The sequence below is a fragment of the Gallinula chloropus genome (assembly GCF_964237585.1).
Source record: "Gallinula chloropus genome assembly, chromosome: 8".
Lineage (NCBI taxonomy): Eukaryota > Metazoa > Chordata > Aves > Gruiformes > Rallidae > Gallinula > Gallinula chloropus.
The window spans coordinates 10,330,393-10,346,716 of NC_140093.1; the positions used below are offsets into that span (position 1 = coordinate 10,330,393).

At 35.3% G+C, this 16,324-nt stretch overlaps 1 protein-coding gene across 1 annotated transcript in view; it reads right to left on the reverse strand.

Moving 5' to 3' along the window:
* Positions 1-16,324, reverse strand: part of OPA1 (OPA1 mitochondrial dynamin like GTPase) — a 51,116-nt gene that overhangs the window by 31,231 nt on the left and 3,561 nt on the right. Inside the window, exons 6-15 of the mRNA XM_084267716.1 lie at positions 11,579-11,689; positions 7,009-7,062; positions 4,500-4,604; positions 3,482-3,568; positions 2,510-2,623; positions 2,098-2,178; positions 1,626-1,700; positions 1,216-1,287; positions 955-1,054; positions 327-457 (exon numbers count right to left, since the gene is read on the reverse strand). Of these exons, the coding sequence (XP_084123842.1) occupies positions 327-457; positions 955-1,054; positions 1,216-1,287; positions 1,626-1,700; positions 2,098-2,178; positions 2,510-2,623; positions 3,482-3,568; positions 4,500-4,604; positions 7,009-7,062; positions 11,579-11,689 (930 nt within the window). The remainder of the gene's footprint in view (positions 1-326; positions 458-954; positions 1,055-1,215; positions 1,288-1,625; positions 1,701-2,097; positions 2,179-2,509; positions 2,624-3,481; positions 3,569-4,499; positions 4,605-7,008; positions 7,063-11,578; positions 11,690-16,324) is intronic.

Consider the following 16,324-nt stretch of genomic DNA (forward strand, 5'->3'; position numbering starts at 1 on the left):
AAACCACAAAATAAAGTGAAAAGGCCTTTCCTAGAATATCCTAAAACCGTCTCAGAAAATGGAACTTGCTAAGGTTGCCTACATGAAAGGAATCGGTATTATAAGCTGTAGCCAAGCTGTGACTGAAGTCATGTAACTAATCATGAAAGGCAAAGCAGCACCCCAAAGAAAAACAATAATTAAAAAAATAACACTGAATACGCCAATAAGCACTCAAAGCCACATAGAAAAGGTAGGTGAGGTCCAATGTTTCTGACAGGTTCTCAAGTATTTTTCCATCCGTGATTTTAGCCTTCACAATATGAGAAAAATGAGTTTCAACTCACCCTGCTTGGGCTAGCCACGTTTTTCTCTGCAAGATCAACTTTAGTTAACACAAAAATTGTCCTTTTTCCTTGGGGATCCATTTGGCTGACTAAGTCTGTGACAATACTGCGTTCTGCATCCACTGATCCATCTAAAATAAACCAAACCAAAGTCATATTTTGGGGACAATATAATCTAACATGAAGTACTGAAGATATAATATGCATCACATAAGATTTGTGCTGCAACTTAAAACCAGTAAAATGACACCCGTAGTCAATTTTTGGGTATACAGAACGAAAATTTCCTTTGCTCTCAGTATCATAAAACTATTAGTTTGTTGTAGCTGTGCAATTTTTTGAACAAGTACCACCTTGCTCAAAATATTAAAAAAGTCTAATATTGTCTGTTGCCTCCAATAATATTTTGAAGAAATCTGGAATTTTATTTAATGTTAAAAAAATTTTCATCAAAAATGGATGCCAAAGGTGCCTTTATTTATAGACATTCATAGCATGCTGTTCTGCACGTTATACAAGTTACCACAAATGAAAAAAAAAATCATCAGAATCCTCAGAGTCACAAAAGAATCAGAATTAAAAAAATAAACAAACCTGCTAGTTGGATAACCATCTAGACTCTTATTACCTTGAATACAAAGGATGATGGCATTAGGATTTTGCATGTAGGCCTTGCTGATGCTGAAGATAGTTTCTTTTGTATCTGGTGCCATACCCGATGTCACAGTCTTTAATACATAAATGAAAATATATATTGAAAGGAAAAAAGAAAAACAGAAATGCTTAAAAAACCCTCCCCAAAATCAACAGCTAATATTCTCACCCGTAACACTACCTCATGTAAATGTCTTAAAGACTTATTTTTTAAATTTATTTATTGCATACTTACACTGATGACTCCAGGTAAATCAACCAACACCATTCTCTGCAAACCAGGACCTTTCACACTTAAGGAGATGGTCTGTGAAGTAAAGTTGAAATTAAATGTTTAAACACACACCTAGTTTGCATGCAATTACATACAAAAACATACTTATCTAAAATTAAATAGACACATATTTACATTCAGATATGCTTTAAACCAGAAGCAGCCTGCAATTTTAAATGGGAAGTCTATGTGCATGTAATTGTGATATAGAAGTGATTTTAGCAGTCCAAATACACTTGGTATTGTGTAAAGTATTAAGTATACACAGATTGGATTCACCAGTCTCCTATTTGAAGGATACTTACAAAAGTTATTGTACATGTATATTGTACTGATACAGATATTTGCAAGTAAAGACTGACAAGGCTTACCTCAGTGCTAACAGTGCACCCTTCCTTCACACTATTTCTCATTCTGATTTCTATTTCATTTCTCAAAGCGGCAAGCTGTTTTGAGAGAAACAGAACATCAAACTCCTTACAACTGCGGTAGAAGAAAAATCATGAACGTAAGCAAAGCAAGTTTACTTAGGGATTAAGATCTCAGTTTATATATACTCTCTCAAATTCATGTTGAATAACTAAGTCTGGTACGTCGGGTGCTAAATGACAGATTACCTGCAGAGCCACACAGTCTGTAAACCATAATGGCACAAGAACTTCTACATTTTACCTGCTTCCAGCCAAAAACACATACAAAGACGTAATTTAATAACTACACATATATACATATTGACTTTCCCCTCTAAACATATTTCATCCTAATTAAACAGGGCCTAACAGCCCACAAAGACACAAATTAATAAAAACCACTTTAACTTCCATCCCCTTCCCTGATACTTACATCTTCTTCCTTGGTCAGATCAAACTCCCGAGAGCTGTCCTTGAATAAAGCCACATGGTGGGGACCTTCACTAAGAGTTACCTAAACAGCAAGAGCCTTATATGAGAAAGCATGGTAAAACTAAAACAGAGCAGTACACTTCCTACTGCAGAGGTGTACTTCCTGCTGCAGACACACAACTACATGTAATGATTATTTAGCATAGGACTAGTTGTAGTAGGAATTGCTACTACTCTGACAGTGTAAGTATACATGGATCACAGAGGTCGGCAGAAGATCATTGACTACAACAACTCACTTGCTTACAGGTCATTTTATAAACAAATGTTCAGAAATACCTGAATTAATTGCATAATCAGAGGGGAAAAAAGAGTACAGCAAGTGCTGATGAAGAGATTATGATGTTTCTTACCTTAACAGGGGAACGTGTCATCATCTCCCCAGACCCTCGAGGGAACATGCGGGCTTGGGCAATCATTTCTAACACACTGGTTTTTCCTGCACTTTGATCTCCAACCACCACCACCTTAAGTGAATGTTAGAACAGACATTAGCTTTCAGCAAGACATTTTGGAAGCTTAGACAAAAGCTGCCTAAAGGTGTTAATCTATATCCAGACTGGCTGACATGTTTAACAATAAATGCATTGGTTTAAATATGGAATCTTTGTATAAATGCTAACTTTTAGTCATGCAAAAAACCCCCAAACAAACAAAAACTTGTGCTTAAGACAGCAGAGTCCATAAAGCACCCTACAGGCCTAACCTGCCAGGCCACCTCATGAAGAGAGAGAGGGTTTGCTGTTCTCGTGGTGGGCAGTTGCTTCTCTGTTCAAAATCCTTTCAGCAGGTGAAGCACTGAAGGCCACTCATTTGGTAGATGCTGCTTCTGCATGAAGAAGGCTGAATTCTCATGTAGCTGCTGTCACTTCCCCATCGTATTGGTTTCTAGTGGCCTCCTACAGAATCCACCAGTGCTACAGCTGGCTGTGCAAGCAGGAAGCATTCCTGGCTTTTCACCTCCTACAGCTGCTAGGCTAGCCAAATCCCTTCTCAACCCCCACTTCAACAGCAGCACTCCTGGCAGGAGTTAGCAAGGAGTGGTTGGGGTGCCCTCATTGAAAAAACTTAAAATGAAAGGCTAAGCACAGCAGCAATCTCTGCATCTAGATGCCATCTATGAACCAAGGCAGATTTTAACATAGTTACACTGGTTATTCTCAAAATTCTCTTGCTGCATTTAAAATGGAGAACATACCTTAGGCAAAAACCCAGAGTTACAAGAAAATAGCCTAGAACCAGCTCTGAGTTATTGTGGAATATAAATAAATCCTCTATTCAGATATATGTCTTTCAGTGAAGTCTTAAATTCTTTATCTACTTACTCGAGGTAGGTGATCTTGAGTGTTATAACTGGCATCATAATCAGACAGGATGTCAAGAACCTCAGAATACATATCAATCAAGGATTTCTACAAAAAAAGTAGAGAGAACACAACCAATTAACAGAACAGATTGGGTTTCAGACTACTTCATCTGTATAGACTGTAAACTCATCTGTAAAAATGTGTTTATTTGCTCCTGATGGTTTGAAGCCTACTTTTTACACTGCAGCACAGATCTCTCTTAGGAAGTACACCACCAAGTCAAGTCATCCCTTTCCTTTTGTGGATGAAAATGCTACAGCTGCAGACATATCTTGCCAAAAGAGCAAAATGAGAACTCTTGCATATAGCATAAGAGAACAAGAGTACTTGGACTTCAGAGTTTCCAAGTTAAGAAGTTGAATTAAACATCTACAGACTCCTCAGCTTGATGAACAATAAGCATGAAGAAGGGTACAGATATATCACCCTCATCCTGTAAAAATAAGATGTTCCCAGATGAAAGAGAAGATCCATACTGGTCAGCAAGTGACAGAGTGTCAATTTATAGATAGCTCAGGATGTTGGCTGACAAAAGCAAATACATGCTGAGGTTGATCTCTGGATTTATACAGGGCTCTTAAAAGACATTTTCCAAACCTGTATCTATATTCCTACCAAACTCAGTAAGACCCATGACAAAGCACAAAAGTATCAGAGACTCTGTAAGAAGAGTTGCAATAATATTTATTAGCAAATATAGTAAAGCTACATCAAAAACCCAACCTACATTTCCCACTTAGTTATTCAGTTAGATTTGGTAAACTCTTTGGGATCTTCAACTGAAGCCACTGTCAGAAGTTGTATAGGTAAAAAAACAGAAAGAAGATACTTACAAAAGCCTTAACATACCAAAAATTTAGCACAGATATAGCAAATGTTAAAAGTTCATGTATGAATTAAGAAATACAATTTAGAATAGCATCATGGAAATTACAGCATAATTACATTTCCATGCTGATTAGTAGCACATAAGTACCTTTAACTTCCTCTGATGAATCCCCTTGTCATCTCTTTGTAGTACCAATTTTCTCAATTCTTTGTTCTCCTTCTCTAATCGCTCCAGCATTCTTTGGTATTTGAGCTATAAAACAGTGGTACAAATACACTCTTGAAATTACACAAATAGTAACTCACATGAACAAAGTTTTATTTATCAAAAATATATTATCACTCAGGCAATTCTTTCAAAATACAGAGACTTTAGTGATCACCAGAGCTTATTGAAAATACAAGTCCATCAAGAGAAGACTTTTTTTCAGCAACACACCACCTCTGCTTCAAAAGTTTTAATAAGACCACAACGTTCAAACTTTGGGCACATACATCTAACTTTAGGCATTTTAAACAAGCATCATTTTCAAAGGAGCTACACACAGACAGAATTAGCATCAGTGGGAACTGCTGTTCAATCAAAAAGACCACAGGGTTTAAATGTGAACTTGCAAGTTTAGTTTAGACTTTCTTCAGCATATACCTTCAGTTCAAGAGACAACTGTACCAGCTTAGTCCTGTTTAGGAGATTATGAGAGCCCTCTGAACATAAGACATTAATATTGTCTTGATAACTGTTCTTAAAGCTGTTTTTTATGATGTGGAAATACATTTGGCCTTACTTTTAAGAACAAATGAAATCTCAAGCTGTTGTAACTACTCTGGAATGAGATTTGGTGAAGTTCAAGTCAGTTAATGAGGCAGAAAGTGTCTCCCACCTTACACAACATGTGCACTGAAAAGCACCATTAAAACAAAACAAACATATAAGGGCTTCATAAGGCAACACACCTAAAAGGACAGTGTTGCTGTCTAAACAAGACACATAAGTCATATAATCGTGGTTCCAGCTCCGAAAGGACTCCCTAAGGGATATTCTTTGTAAACCAGACCTGAAGCTGCACGATGCACTGGCCGATGTTACGAGAGCTGACCCAGATGCTCTGGAAATGCTCCTTGGTTGAGCTGGTGCAGGGAACTCTTACACCAGCTACCGAAGGCAAGATCAGATTTCAGAATGTGAAACCAGGTTTTCCTGACTTTGCTCTTAAATAACATATGCTCATAGGTAGTATCTTCTATGAAGTATGCAAGTAAGATTCACAGCTATTTTAAAGCTAGCAGATTTTATAACTAAATTGTATGTAAGGGGATCAAAGGAACTTGTATGTATTCATTATATACAGAAATTGATATTAAAAAATGGGGTTTTCAAATGTCTGTTCTTCAACTAACTCCTGTGTCCTCTGAAGTTAGGCCAAGCACTTTAAGAGGCCAGTTCGAAAAGCAGTGATCCTAAAGCTGATCTCCGCAGACCTTTTCCTTTTCTGCCAGATAATGAAGCAGGCTTCTCTTTAACAGAAGTAACAGAGAAATTATTGAAAACAGGATTTCACTTGCAAAAGCACATCTTCCCTCAGATTATATTGAAGTTCAACTCACTAGATGGAAGACATTCAGAAATTCAAAGTGGCTTGGGGTTTGTGAAGTGATGTTTTTTTAGAAACATGTATGAAAAAATCCTCCCAATCACTGTCATTCTTGTTCAATTTTTCTCTTTTGGATTTTTTTAAAGGACACCACTCTTAACAGCACCATTCTCTTCAGTTTTTTAAATGAATTAAATGTTCTTTTAAATTCCAAAGAGGGGGAAGAAAAAAAAACTTTTGATCTGCTCACAGAAATTTTCATCCCAAATAGTCTAATCAGAGGAACAACTTTAATTGAAATAACTGCTGACAGCTACACAAAACAGATTTTGAACAACACTGTATGGTTCATATAGAACCTAAGCACTGTAACTGCAATTAGGTTTCTTGATGGAAGAAAACAAAAAAGGTATTTTGCTTCTCTTGAATGCCACTGTACTATAATCTGAATGTTTCATCCCACATATCCTATATGATGTCTATTTTTCCTCTCAGATCTCTGATAACTTGGTCAGCAAATGGATTTAAATGCTTCTTTACTAGCAATGACATTTCCTAGATTAAGGGATTAAAAGCATAACTGCTTCAAAAGTAAACCCATTTCCTTTGTGCAACAAATGCAGCATTTAAACATACAAAAGATAAAAGATGTATTTAGTAACACTGAAAATATAAAAGAACTGTAGAATGTTAGGAGTAAAGTTAGCATGCACAATAGCAAGTTAAAAACTGCAATAGCAACACTGTATTTACACAAGACTCTTGGCTAACTTTATATTTCAAGAATATACAGCATTGAAGGCAAGAAAGGTGTTTTTGGAAAGGAGGGTTACACATTTGTCCTACTGTTACACTCCACCCTTGCATTTTCAGCCACTGTCAGAGAAAGAACAGACTAGGCTGACCTTTGGTCAGCACACACACAGCTAACTCTGTATTGATAAGCAAAAAGATTGAAAAACACCACTTTGTTTTTCCCAAAGATCTCAATTACAGGTGTATTTTTATGTAGTAAAAACTGCACATAAATCTCTACTGAAGACATGAGTAACTGAGAAAACTTACCTGAGTGCGTAAAAGTTCTTCTTGGAGTTGATCAATCTTCTCTTTGTCAGAAACCTACAAAGAAAAATAATCATGGCTACTAACACATTCTTTAGCTTATCCATTGCAATTAACCACATCACAAACCAAAAGCTTCATTCCTCATAAGAAATTTAACTTTACATGCATTTTAAAGCAAGTAAAATTCTTCAATTAATATTTTAGATTTAAGGCTGATAGAAAGTTTTATCAGCTACAGGATGTTCACATAAAAAAGGTCTAAATTCCAGGCCATGCAAATGCAAAACTTAACCTTTCCAGACTTAATACTAGGGAAGTGTGCTTTGGGTAAAAAAAAACCTCTATATGGTGCTCAGGGTTTTCTGGCCACTGACCTAAACACAGTTTTAGTGGTCAAACTGTGGGGATCTCATATATTCATTTCCTGAACTAGCACATTCTTAATGGGATGCAATTACTAAAACCCCTGCTTGCTAAAGAAACTACTTTCAGGAGAGTTTTCACTATTTCTGAAGCTTCAGGGGGATTCTTATTTAATATTTCTTTTTTGGAGTTCTGTTCCAAAGTGTACCTGCACAACTCCATCTCCTATACTTAGTCAGGACAGTCTTGAAAGGTTATTTTTGTATTATTTAAATTAAAAACTGGAAAAAATAGGATGTTAGAACACAAAACATTTTGAAGTTCAAGGCACATGTAATAAGATCAGGCAATTACAGCCATTCTAAGTTAAATATTCTTAAAAATAGGTTCATCAAGAAGATTTAGTAACAGTTCAAAACAATCAATTTTTAATAACACAAAGACAAAAGCGTAAATATGCCAACACAAGTTCATATGATGTAAATATTTACAAATAATATAAAACCTAATGGTTGCATGATGAAATATTAACTTTAAAAAAGTTATAACCTAAAAAATTATTGACTGATGTAGGTAAAAGCTTCAAAATTCAAATAAATAAAGTGTACATGTAATAAAGCTCACAGGACATTTATAACTCCAGTAGCTTCCTATCAGTGAGAGCATATTATCTAACATGCAGAGGACAGCTGTCATTTAGACACAAATCAACTTTGTTTCTGTAATTTCACACCAGCTGTTACAGATTAAACAAAAAAATTCATAGTTATTCACAGTCACTTAGATTATTTATCTATTAAATACTGCACTTTATAGAAAGCAATCTAAGCTGGTATTTCCACCTATATCAAATTATTTTCTTATTCACAAATAGCAAAGAGGAAGAGCTGCAAATGTAACTCATTCTCATTTCTGTTGATTAGTTCAGTGACAGCAAAAGCGCATTAGGAACAGGGTTAGTTCAGCACAGTTTGCTGTGTGCTGCCACAGGATGGTGCATGTAATAAACATTTACATACACTTTAAACACCTCAGAAACATGAGGAAAAAATAAAAATAGCAGGGCAAAGAGAACAGTGTGAAGAGTCAGAAGAAGCAAGAAAATAAAGGAAAGAAAAGGAAAACAAAGTGTTTCCACGTGTGGCAGATTTTCAGAGCTGTTAATGTTTTCCCCACTCTGCTCTTAAGCAAGTTGTTCATGAAAGTACTTCTGGAGCCCTGGTTTATCCTTGAAATACATATGTATAGACAGATTACCTCTATCCACATGAGCACTTTTAAGTACAATAACATACTTTTGTTTACACTATACTTTTGCTAAGCACAGCTACATGTTGCCAATAGTTATCTAGATGATTAATTCTAACAGGGACAATTAGGTAAATTATGTCAAAAGTAACAGAGAGTTCATGAATAGTATATATGCTTCAGCATTTGGTTTAGGGAGGCTTTCAACACTTAGCTGCAGTTGGTAGATACAGTATTTTGAACGTTTAATTCAAAGTATTACTAAAAATGTTTAAGTTGGCAATAAAAACTAGAATTATCCTAACAATCTGAAGTACTAACAGTCACACATAAATATCTATGATCTATTTCTACTCACAATAAATTTAAAAAAAAAATCTCCATATAGGCACATCAATATTTGTTCAGCATGGTTTGCACCTCTTCCCCCATTGTCACCATAAAGGACTAGAAAAGAAGACTGTAGGGTCATTTTTAATCAAGGGTTGCTGCACACAAAAATGCAGATACCTGCTTACTAAGAATACCAGAACCTCCTCCTCGTTACTCATTTTTTCACAGTGGTTGCTTTCCAGCAGCCTTTGCCACATATTGTATAAAATAGGCATGTGCCTCTGAAAATTCAGTGCCTCTGAAACCACAGTTATTGGATTTGTACATTCTCCAACCAGACTATAAGTAATTCTAAATTGATCATCTACAGAAGTACTACAATGATTTCCAGCAACATAAACAAAACATATCAAGGCCCAGGCAAAATGCATGAGGAAGCAGCCATGCACAGTGCAGCTCTACCAATCAATTACAGTGCTAAATATTTATCAAAAGCCTGACAGAAGGAATCAACATGAAGCAGTTACATTTTTGTTTACAATAACCTCTCCTGGTTGTGAAAGAATTCTTACTTTTACTCAGTTTACAACTGAAGTAGTTTTCATATTGAATAATTTAAATGGAAAACCTCGAAGCAAACTGGGCAACAGAACTTCCAGAAACGGAATGATCAGATTCTCAGGTAGAGTGGAAACGAGCCAACTGAGTTTAAAATTAAACACGGTCAGCTTGTGCCCCCTCAAAAGGGCATGGAATGGCTTATTCCAATGACAGTAACGATTTCTTCTTCCAAAGGATAATTTTGATCAATGACTGGCATCTTTCAGTTACACCCTCATCTCAAGATATTAAAGAAAATAGTTTAGAATCTCCTTCAATTTGTTTCAGGCTAAAAGATTAGTGTCACAAACAGGACACATTCCTTGTCAATAGGCACATGTGCCAAACAGCACACCGGAATACAAAATTATTATTATTTTTTTATATGCAAGGGCAGTTAGAGTTTCAACACTCCAAAAACATAGAGTACCTGCTCTGGGTGTCAGGATGACATTAACAAAGATAGCCCTTACAACTATTTGACACCTTGGCAATTGTAGAATTAGTTGCAAGAAGGTACTGACAAGGTTGAATTTAAGTCAGAAACAAATGTAATATCAAACTCCTGATTTTTTTTTCCTGATTGTGTTTATTAGGCTGACACATTTTTATATATCAAATACTGCCTTTCCAGTAATCCTATTCAAATACTTTGTAATAAATTTCAAGCTCTCTCAAACTGTATACAATATGAGAGAGGCCGAAGGAACTCTCTATTAAAAAGAGAGAAACTGAATAAACAGAGACTATTTAGAACACTGAAGACATCTGTAATCTTCTACTAAAATACCCATGTGAAAGGGAATGAATGAGAGGACATTTATAGGACACCATTTGAGAAAAAATAATCTCAAGGAATTGCTTTCCCATTATATTTCATTACACAATGCCTAGATTCCTTACTGAAGACAGAATAAATCAGTGTTATTTTAAATCCAGTGAGAATATTAACTAAATTTGAAAAATTAAATATGAAGAAAAATTGTCTTTCACCACATTTTATATTTTAAATTAAAACAACAGTTTAGAGTGGTCAGGGTTATAACTCTAAACCACAAAAAATAATATAGCAAGAAAGTAAAATATTTAAAGTTACAATGGTACTTTAGCTTCAGAGATCGATGATTTACTCTCCTGACAGACTAAAAAACCCGACAATTGCAGCCATACAGCTGTCTAAAATTCACATTTACTGTGTGCCTCTTTCTTTGGGAGTTATCTGCAGATGTACAGAAGAATAAGTTTTGTATCCAGTGCTCAATTCCAAAGCTGTTCAAAAATTTGAGCAATCAGAAAGATTTTCTGAGGACACAAAAGCAGCCAACAACACAACATGGTTAAAAATTACAGGTTGTAACAGATTAGCCAACTTGAATATCCCCATTTATGAAGTATTTCCAATTCACCTCAGCCGCATAATAATGAATAAAATGATCACAGCTCAAATTAGAGTAAATAAAATGATGAGCAGATCTTCAACAGCCACAGCGTATCAGTATAAACCGTGCTTTAGGAAAGAAAATAGACAAAGGAATACCTTTGGTGAATATGCAGTAGAGACTCTTAACAGCAGTATTTATTTGTCTGTGCAAAGTTGGTTTTAAGGAGTCACTGTCATTTTCAGATTGGTAACAGTATAAAGCAGAAAAAAACGTTCCCAAATATACACTACCTGTAAAGAGCTGTACTATACAGCTACAGTAACCAACAGTAGAGAAATCCAATTTATCATTTATTCATATACTTTCCTTCAATGCATTTTTAACATATGAACTTTAAATAACAGTTTATATAGAGGCAGAGAACATACAATTTCAAAGTGACACAAGTACTTCTTCAGCTTTTAACACCATGCTTTAAATGCAGCTCAGTTAAACTGCAACAGAACTATACATACATCAGTAGTGAAGTTGCAATAATTATTTGGGCCCATGATTTAATTAGTTAGATTTTTCTAGCTCAAAACCAGAAGGCTGAAGTATTTGATTAGTGTGAATACAGAACATATTGTCCCTTAAGCCATCACCTTTCGCTTCTGCTGTGAAGACCCCATGTTATACTGGCCGGCGGCTCGGCGTGCTTCCTCTTCATGCTGCTGGATTTGTTGTTGTAACAGAATGAGTTCCCCCAGCAGGCCCTGCCATGAGTTTATAATAAAAAGGAGAGGAAAAATTTGGGGTGTAAGGAGAACAAAGTTAAATCAAAGGGCGAGACAAAGACAGATGAAAAACAGGTATGAATGGGTCACTTCAAACAAAAATGACATTTCATTAGCAAGGTGTCTTGCTGGCCAGCTGGGAGTGGATACAGCCAGCAAAACTGCATTTAAATCCAGGCAGAACAAGACAATAAACACTTAGCTACATTATGTAATTATATTCAACTTCAACTAAGCATCTAAATATAAATCAACTATCCTGGCTTTAAAATACACTCAGGATTTCATTTCACTTATTCAGACCAGAACTTCTTAAGCCTTAGCAATTTTTCACAACTTAACCAGGCCTGGATTCAGAGAGCACGTTCTGGATATTCCACACAAAGTTGTGCACAGCAGCTAATGGGCTCAACTTTATCAGTAACACAAAAGACCTCATTTTGTTCTTATACTCAGCAATACAGACAGGTTATAGAAAGATGATTTTTCCTGCTTCTTAACTTTTCAAGTACAAGGAAAAGAATTTCTAGAGCATAAAGGAAGAAAAAGCCCCTTCTACTTCTGTAACATGCTGTGGTTTAAATTCATGCTGTCATAAACCTTCCTAATCACTTAAAAATCCCTGCCACTTGACGCTTATTCCTTGACCTATTCAGCATCTCCACAGAGCTCAGTTTTCCTCTCCTCTCTCTCCACACCCAATATTCTAGTAATGGCAAGCTGTCTTTCAAAATTGATTTAGAAATACCATGGAACCTACTGGAACTTTACGTACAATTTATTTCAGGGAATGCAGAATGAACTATTGACAAGCTATTTAAATAAAGCTCTTTAGAAAAAATAATTACATCTTCTTCTAAGAAAGCATTCAACAACATGAAAGATTTAAAAAAATGCACTGCAGGAATCAAAACAAATCCCAAAATAGAACTTTGGTGTAAGAATTCAAGATATCTACCATCAAGTTACACATTTGTTGCACAAAATACACACACAGGCATGTACACATAAGGATAAACAACACAGGAGAGGATGGATAAAAGGAGAAATAATCAAATGAACAAATATAAACATTTGTCAAACAGTGATTTGCATAACATTTTAAGAATAGAAAAACCTTCACTTTTGTATTTTACTGAACCACTTTAAGATTTAATAAATTTCTATATTGCCAGACTAGCAGAAGCATTAGAACAGTGCCAAGAAATCAGGCAAAACAGAAACAGTGAGGAGAGATAGCCTCATGGCTATCCTTGGTATGAGAGGGACAGTAATAAAATGTTGCCATTCCACAAACAAGGGAGCTCTCAATATGACCTGACATGGTCCCTTTAAAAATTATGCTGTGGGTCAAGAACAGACAAGATAAAAACATTGAACAAAGCCTGCCATGAAGGCCTTTTAGCTTTGAAACAGGCACTGTAACAAGTGTTGTAATTCACCAAATGTAATTGTGCAATTACTTTCTAAAGACATTTGGAACAGCAAAGTATGAAAAAGCCTTTTTCAATTGCATTTACACCATTTAATAAAACATCATGTAAAAAGTACAGCAATTTAAAAGGCTTCTCAATAACACCTTCTTTGTACATATCACTCAATCTTATTTTTGACTTCTTACTTTATAGGTTTGAATTAAAATATATATTACAAAGGAGTACCAAAAACCTTATAAAGCACAGAATTCAACATACAAGCAGGACACAAGAATGTTTATATCACTACCAGAGTTCCCCCCTCCTCAAAATGAATCAGTTCAGTGTACACTACGTTTATTATAAAGAATTTTACCCAGAAAACACTGATCAATTAAAGGGATTTCAAACCCCAAAACATTTACAATCATTGTATTATTATTTTCATTAGCAAAGAAACAATGTAAAAGGGAATAACACCAGTTGACAAACACAGTGGCATAAACCCTCCAAAGGCATCAGAAGAACCTGGGACCACAATAAATAGAATAAGGCAAAACAAGTGTGCTGACAATGTTACTGCATATACTTTAAACATACATTATTTTCCATGAAAAGTTAATATGCTGCACTTCAGTTAGGTTTGACTAACTCTTTAATTTAAAGTTCCTCATGACTAAAGTATGCATCCCATTATCTCCAGCAACAAAAGCCCCATCTTTCTGCATGCCTTGACTCCTTCCACTATTTCCCACTGCCTGCAGTGTCACTGCTCATAGCTGAGCCTTTGCAGGAAAAATAACTAAATGCTGAGGGATATAAAGGGGTGAAAATGATGGGGAAGGCAAAGAGATCAATACCCAAGAATCTGAATGAATGTCGTGACTTTATCCAGAGTACCTATAACATGAAATTGGGAATTAAGTTGGGAATGTAAGGATGCTATGAATAGAAAAATGATGGAAACTTCTCATAGACTGAGGGTGAGTCTGTCAGCTGCACGAGGCAGTCGACACCCAGCCAAATCCTCGAGTGCACCAGGTTCTTCAAGGCATGAGATTTTATCAAAGAACCAAAGGCAGATAAAAGACTCTGTGGTTGGGTTTGAATTATTTATTTGTCTGGCTCCTAAGCCCTAGATCAATACTCGAGTCACATTTTTCACACCCACTTCATCACAGCTATAACCAGTATATTATTATTTTGAAAAATTGGGTTAAGCTTTGGAACTTGTTTGCTTTAAAAGGAAGCTGAAACTCCTTAGGAATTTGGTTTTGGACACAGACAATAGCGCAAGATAATTTTCTAAGAAGGTAACAATGCTACTGGAAGTGCAAACCTGAATTAGTCCCACACATACATTACAATAAAGTATTTTACTACACTGGAGCTTTCAAAGCTAACTTCTCCCCTTCAAGACCAAAATTTCTTATTGTAATCCAAGTACTACTAGATTTAAACTCCATTTAAATTATTTATCTGACCACTCCAGTAATTTTAATTTCATTCTCTTTTCAAAAAACTGTACCTTTTGTATTAAATGAGAGATTATGATAAAAACATCGTATTAACTGGCAAGAAGCAGTACAGCCTGATTCAGTCTGCAGGACAACGTTCACTCTCTCAAAGTTAATTGCAAACTGGTTTCTTACTTATTCTGTGGGAATTTGAGACCTATCTGAGGACCATGCCCAATAACAGTACTACAGACCATTCCTTCTAAAGAGCAATTCCTAGATTCCTTTACCAGTTACTCATCTTTTCACAATGAAACAAAGAAAATCAGCTCAGCAGGCACATTTAGTACCATGTTACAGCACTTCATGTATCCATACAATCACAACTCAAACTGATATTGATTGGCAGTGGAAAGCACCGAATGAAAAAAAGGCCACCTAACCCGTTTGTTGTCTTGACAGTAAGAATTTCCCTTGTCAATAAACTGATTATGCTTTGTTAAGGTACTCAAATGTGCCCTGCTTGAAATGTTATGACCAGAATTCATCACATTTATTAGCAAACCAACAGTTTCCATGCGCAGAATAGCACATATAATTGGATTAAGAAAAATTAGCATGGTAGACTAAATTTTCCAAATCATATTGACTTCATATGGGCTGGTATTTCCTGTACCACTGCCAGAGTTCTGTTGGCAAAATTAAAATGCAGTTTTTGCTGCTTCCAAAAAAAAGAATAAAAACTATTAGTGATATTACTTGTATTCAGTAAAAATCTCAGTTAATTTAGTTATCAAAGACAATAAGCTAAGATGGCCAATTTTTCACAAGTCAGTTGTAAAGATTTTTATTCATTTTAAACAGTGAAACCTGTGCCAAGCAATCACTGAAAGCAATATATACAAGTTTACTTACAAAGGGGAAACAAAAAGCTAAATTTATTTCTTATCTACAAATCACCACTGTTCCACAGGGGGAAAAAAACCCCTATTATATAAAGCAAGCTTCGTACAGGTTTCACTACAGATTGCCATGCAGAATTAATGTATAATAAATGTATACATGCCTGCATATACAGAAATATCTTTTATGTAAAAGCTCCAGACACTTTCAGTTGCAGAGGTAAATATTTAAGAATTTACAAATTTACGGATTTTTTTCCTTCTTTTTTTAAAAAAGGATTTTCTTAAAATATACAAAGGAAAAATGCAAAGCCTTTAAAGAATGAGGCATATCATGGTTTATATATTAAATAGAAATAAGATCTATTCAAAAACACAAAAAGCTAAACTTCACCTTCTTTAGTTCAAGGAAAAAAATGCTACAACTTCTAGTCAGCAAAATACAGTAACTTTTCTTTTCAGAATATAGTAACAAAAACATGATACACACTTTGCCTAAATAAAGACAGTAAAAAGACAGATTGCTTTAAGAAACAGAAATTCTTTATTAAGGCAGATATCCTTAAGTGAGAATCACAACTGCAAAAATATCAACAGAAATGAGGTTGCAAGCATAAATGCCTGAAAGTAACTATAAAGGCATAAACCAATCTCAGTACTAAGCTACAAGCTCAAGTGCTGCTGATAACATTCCCTGAAAAATTGCAAATGCACACAATATACCTAAAATTACATTCCTATTACAAACCAAGTCTCTCAAGAATACAATACCTAAATATTTTTATGACTGCTTTGTATTTTCCTTACACAAAAATGTTTATTATCATCCTTCTGTTTATA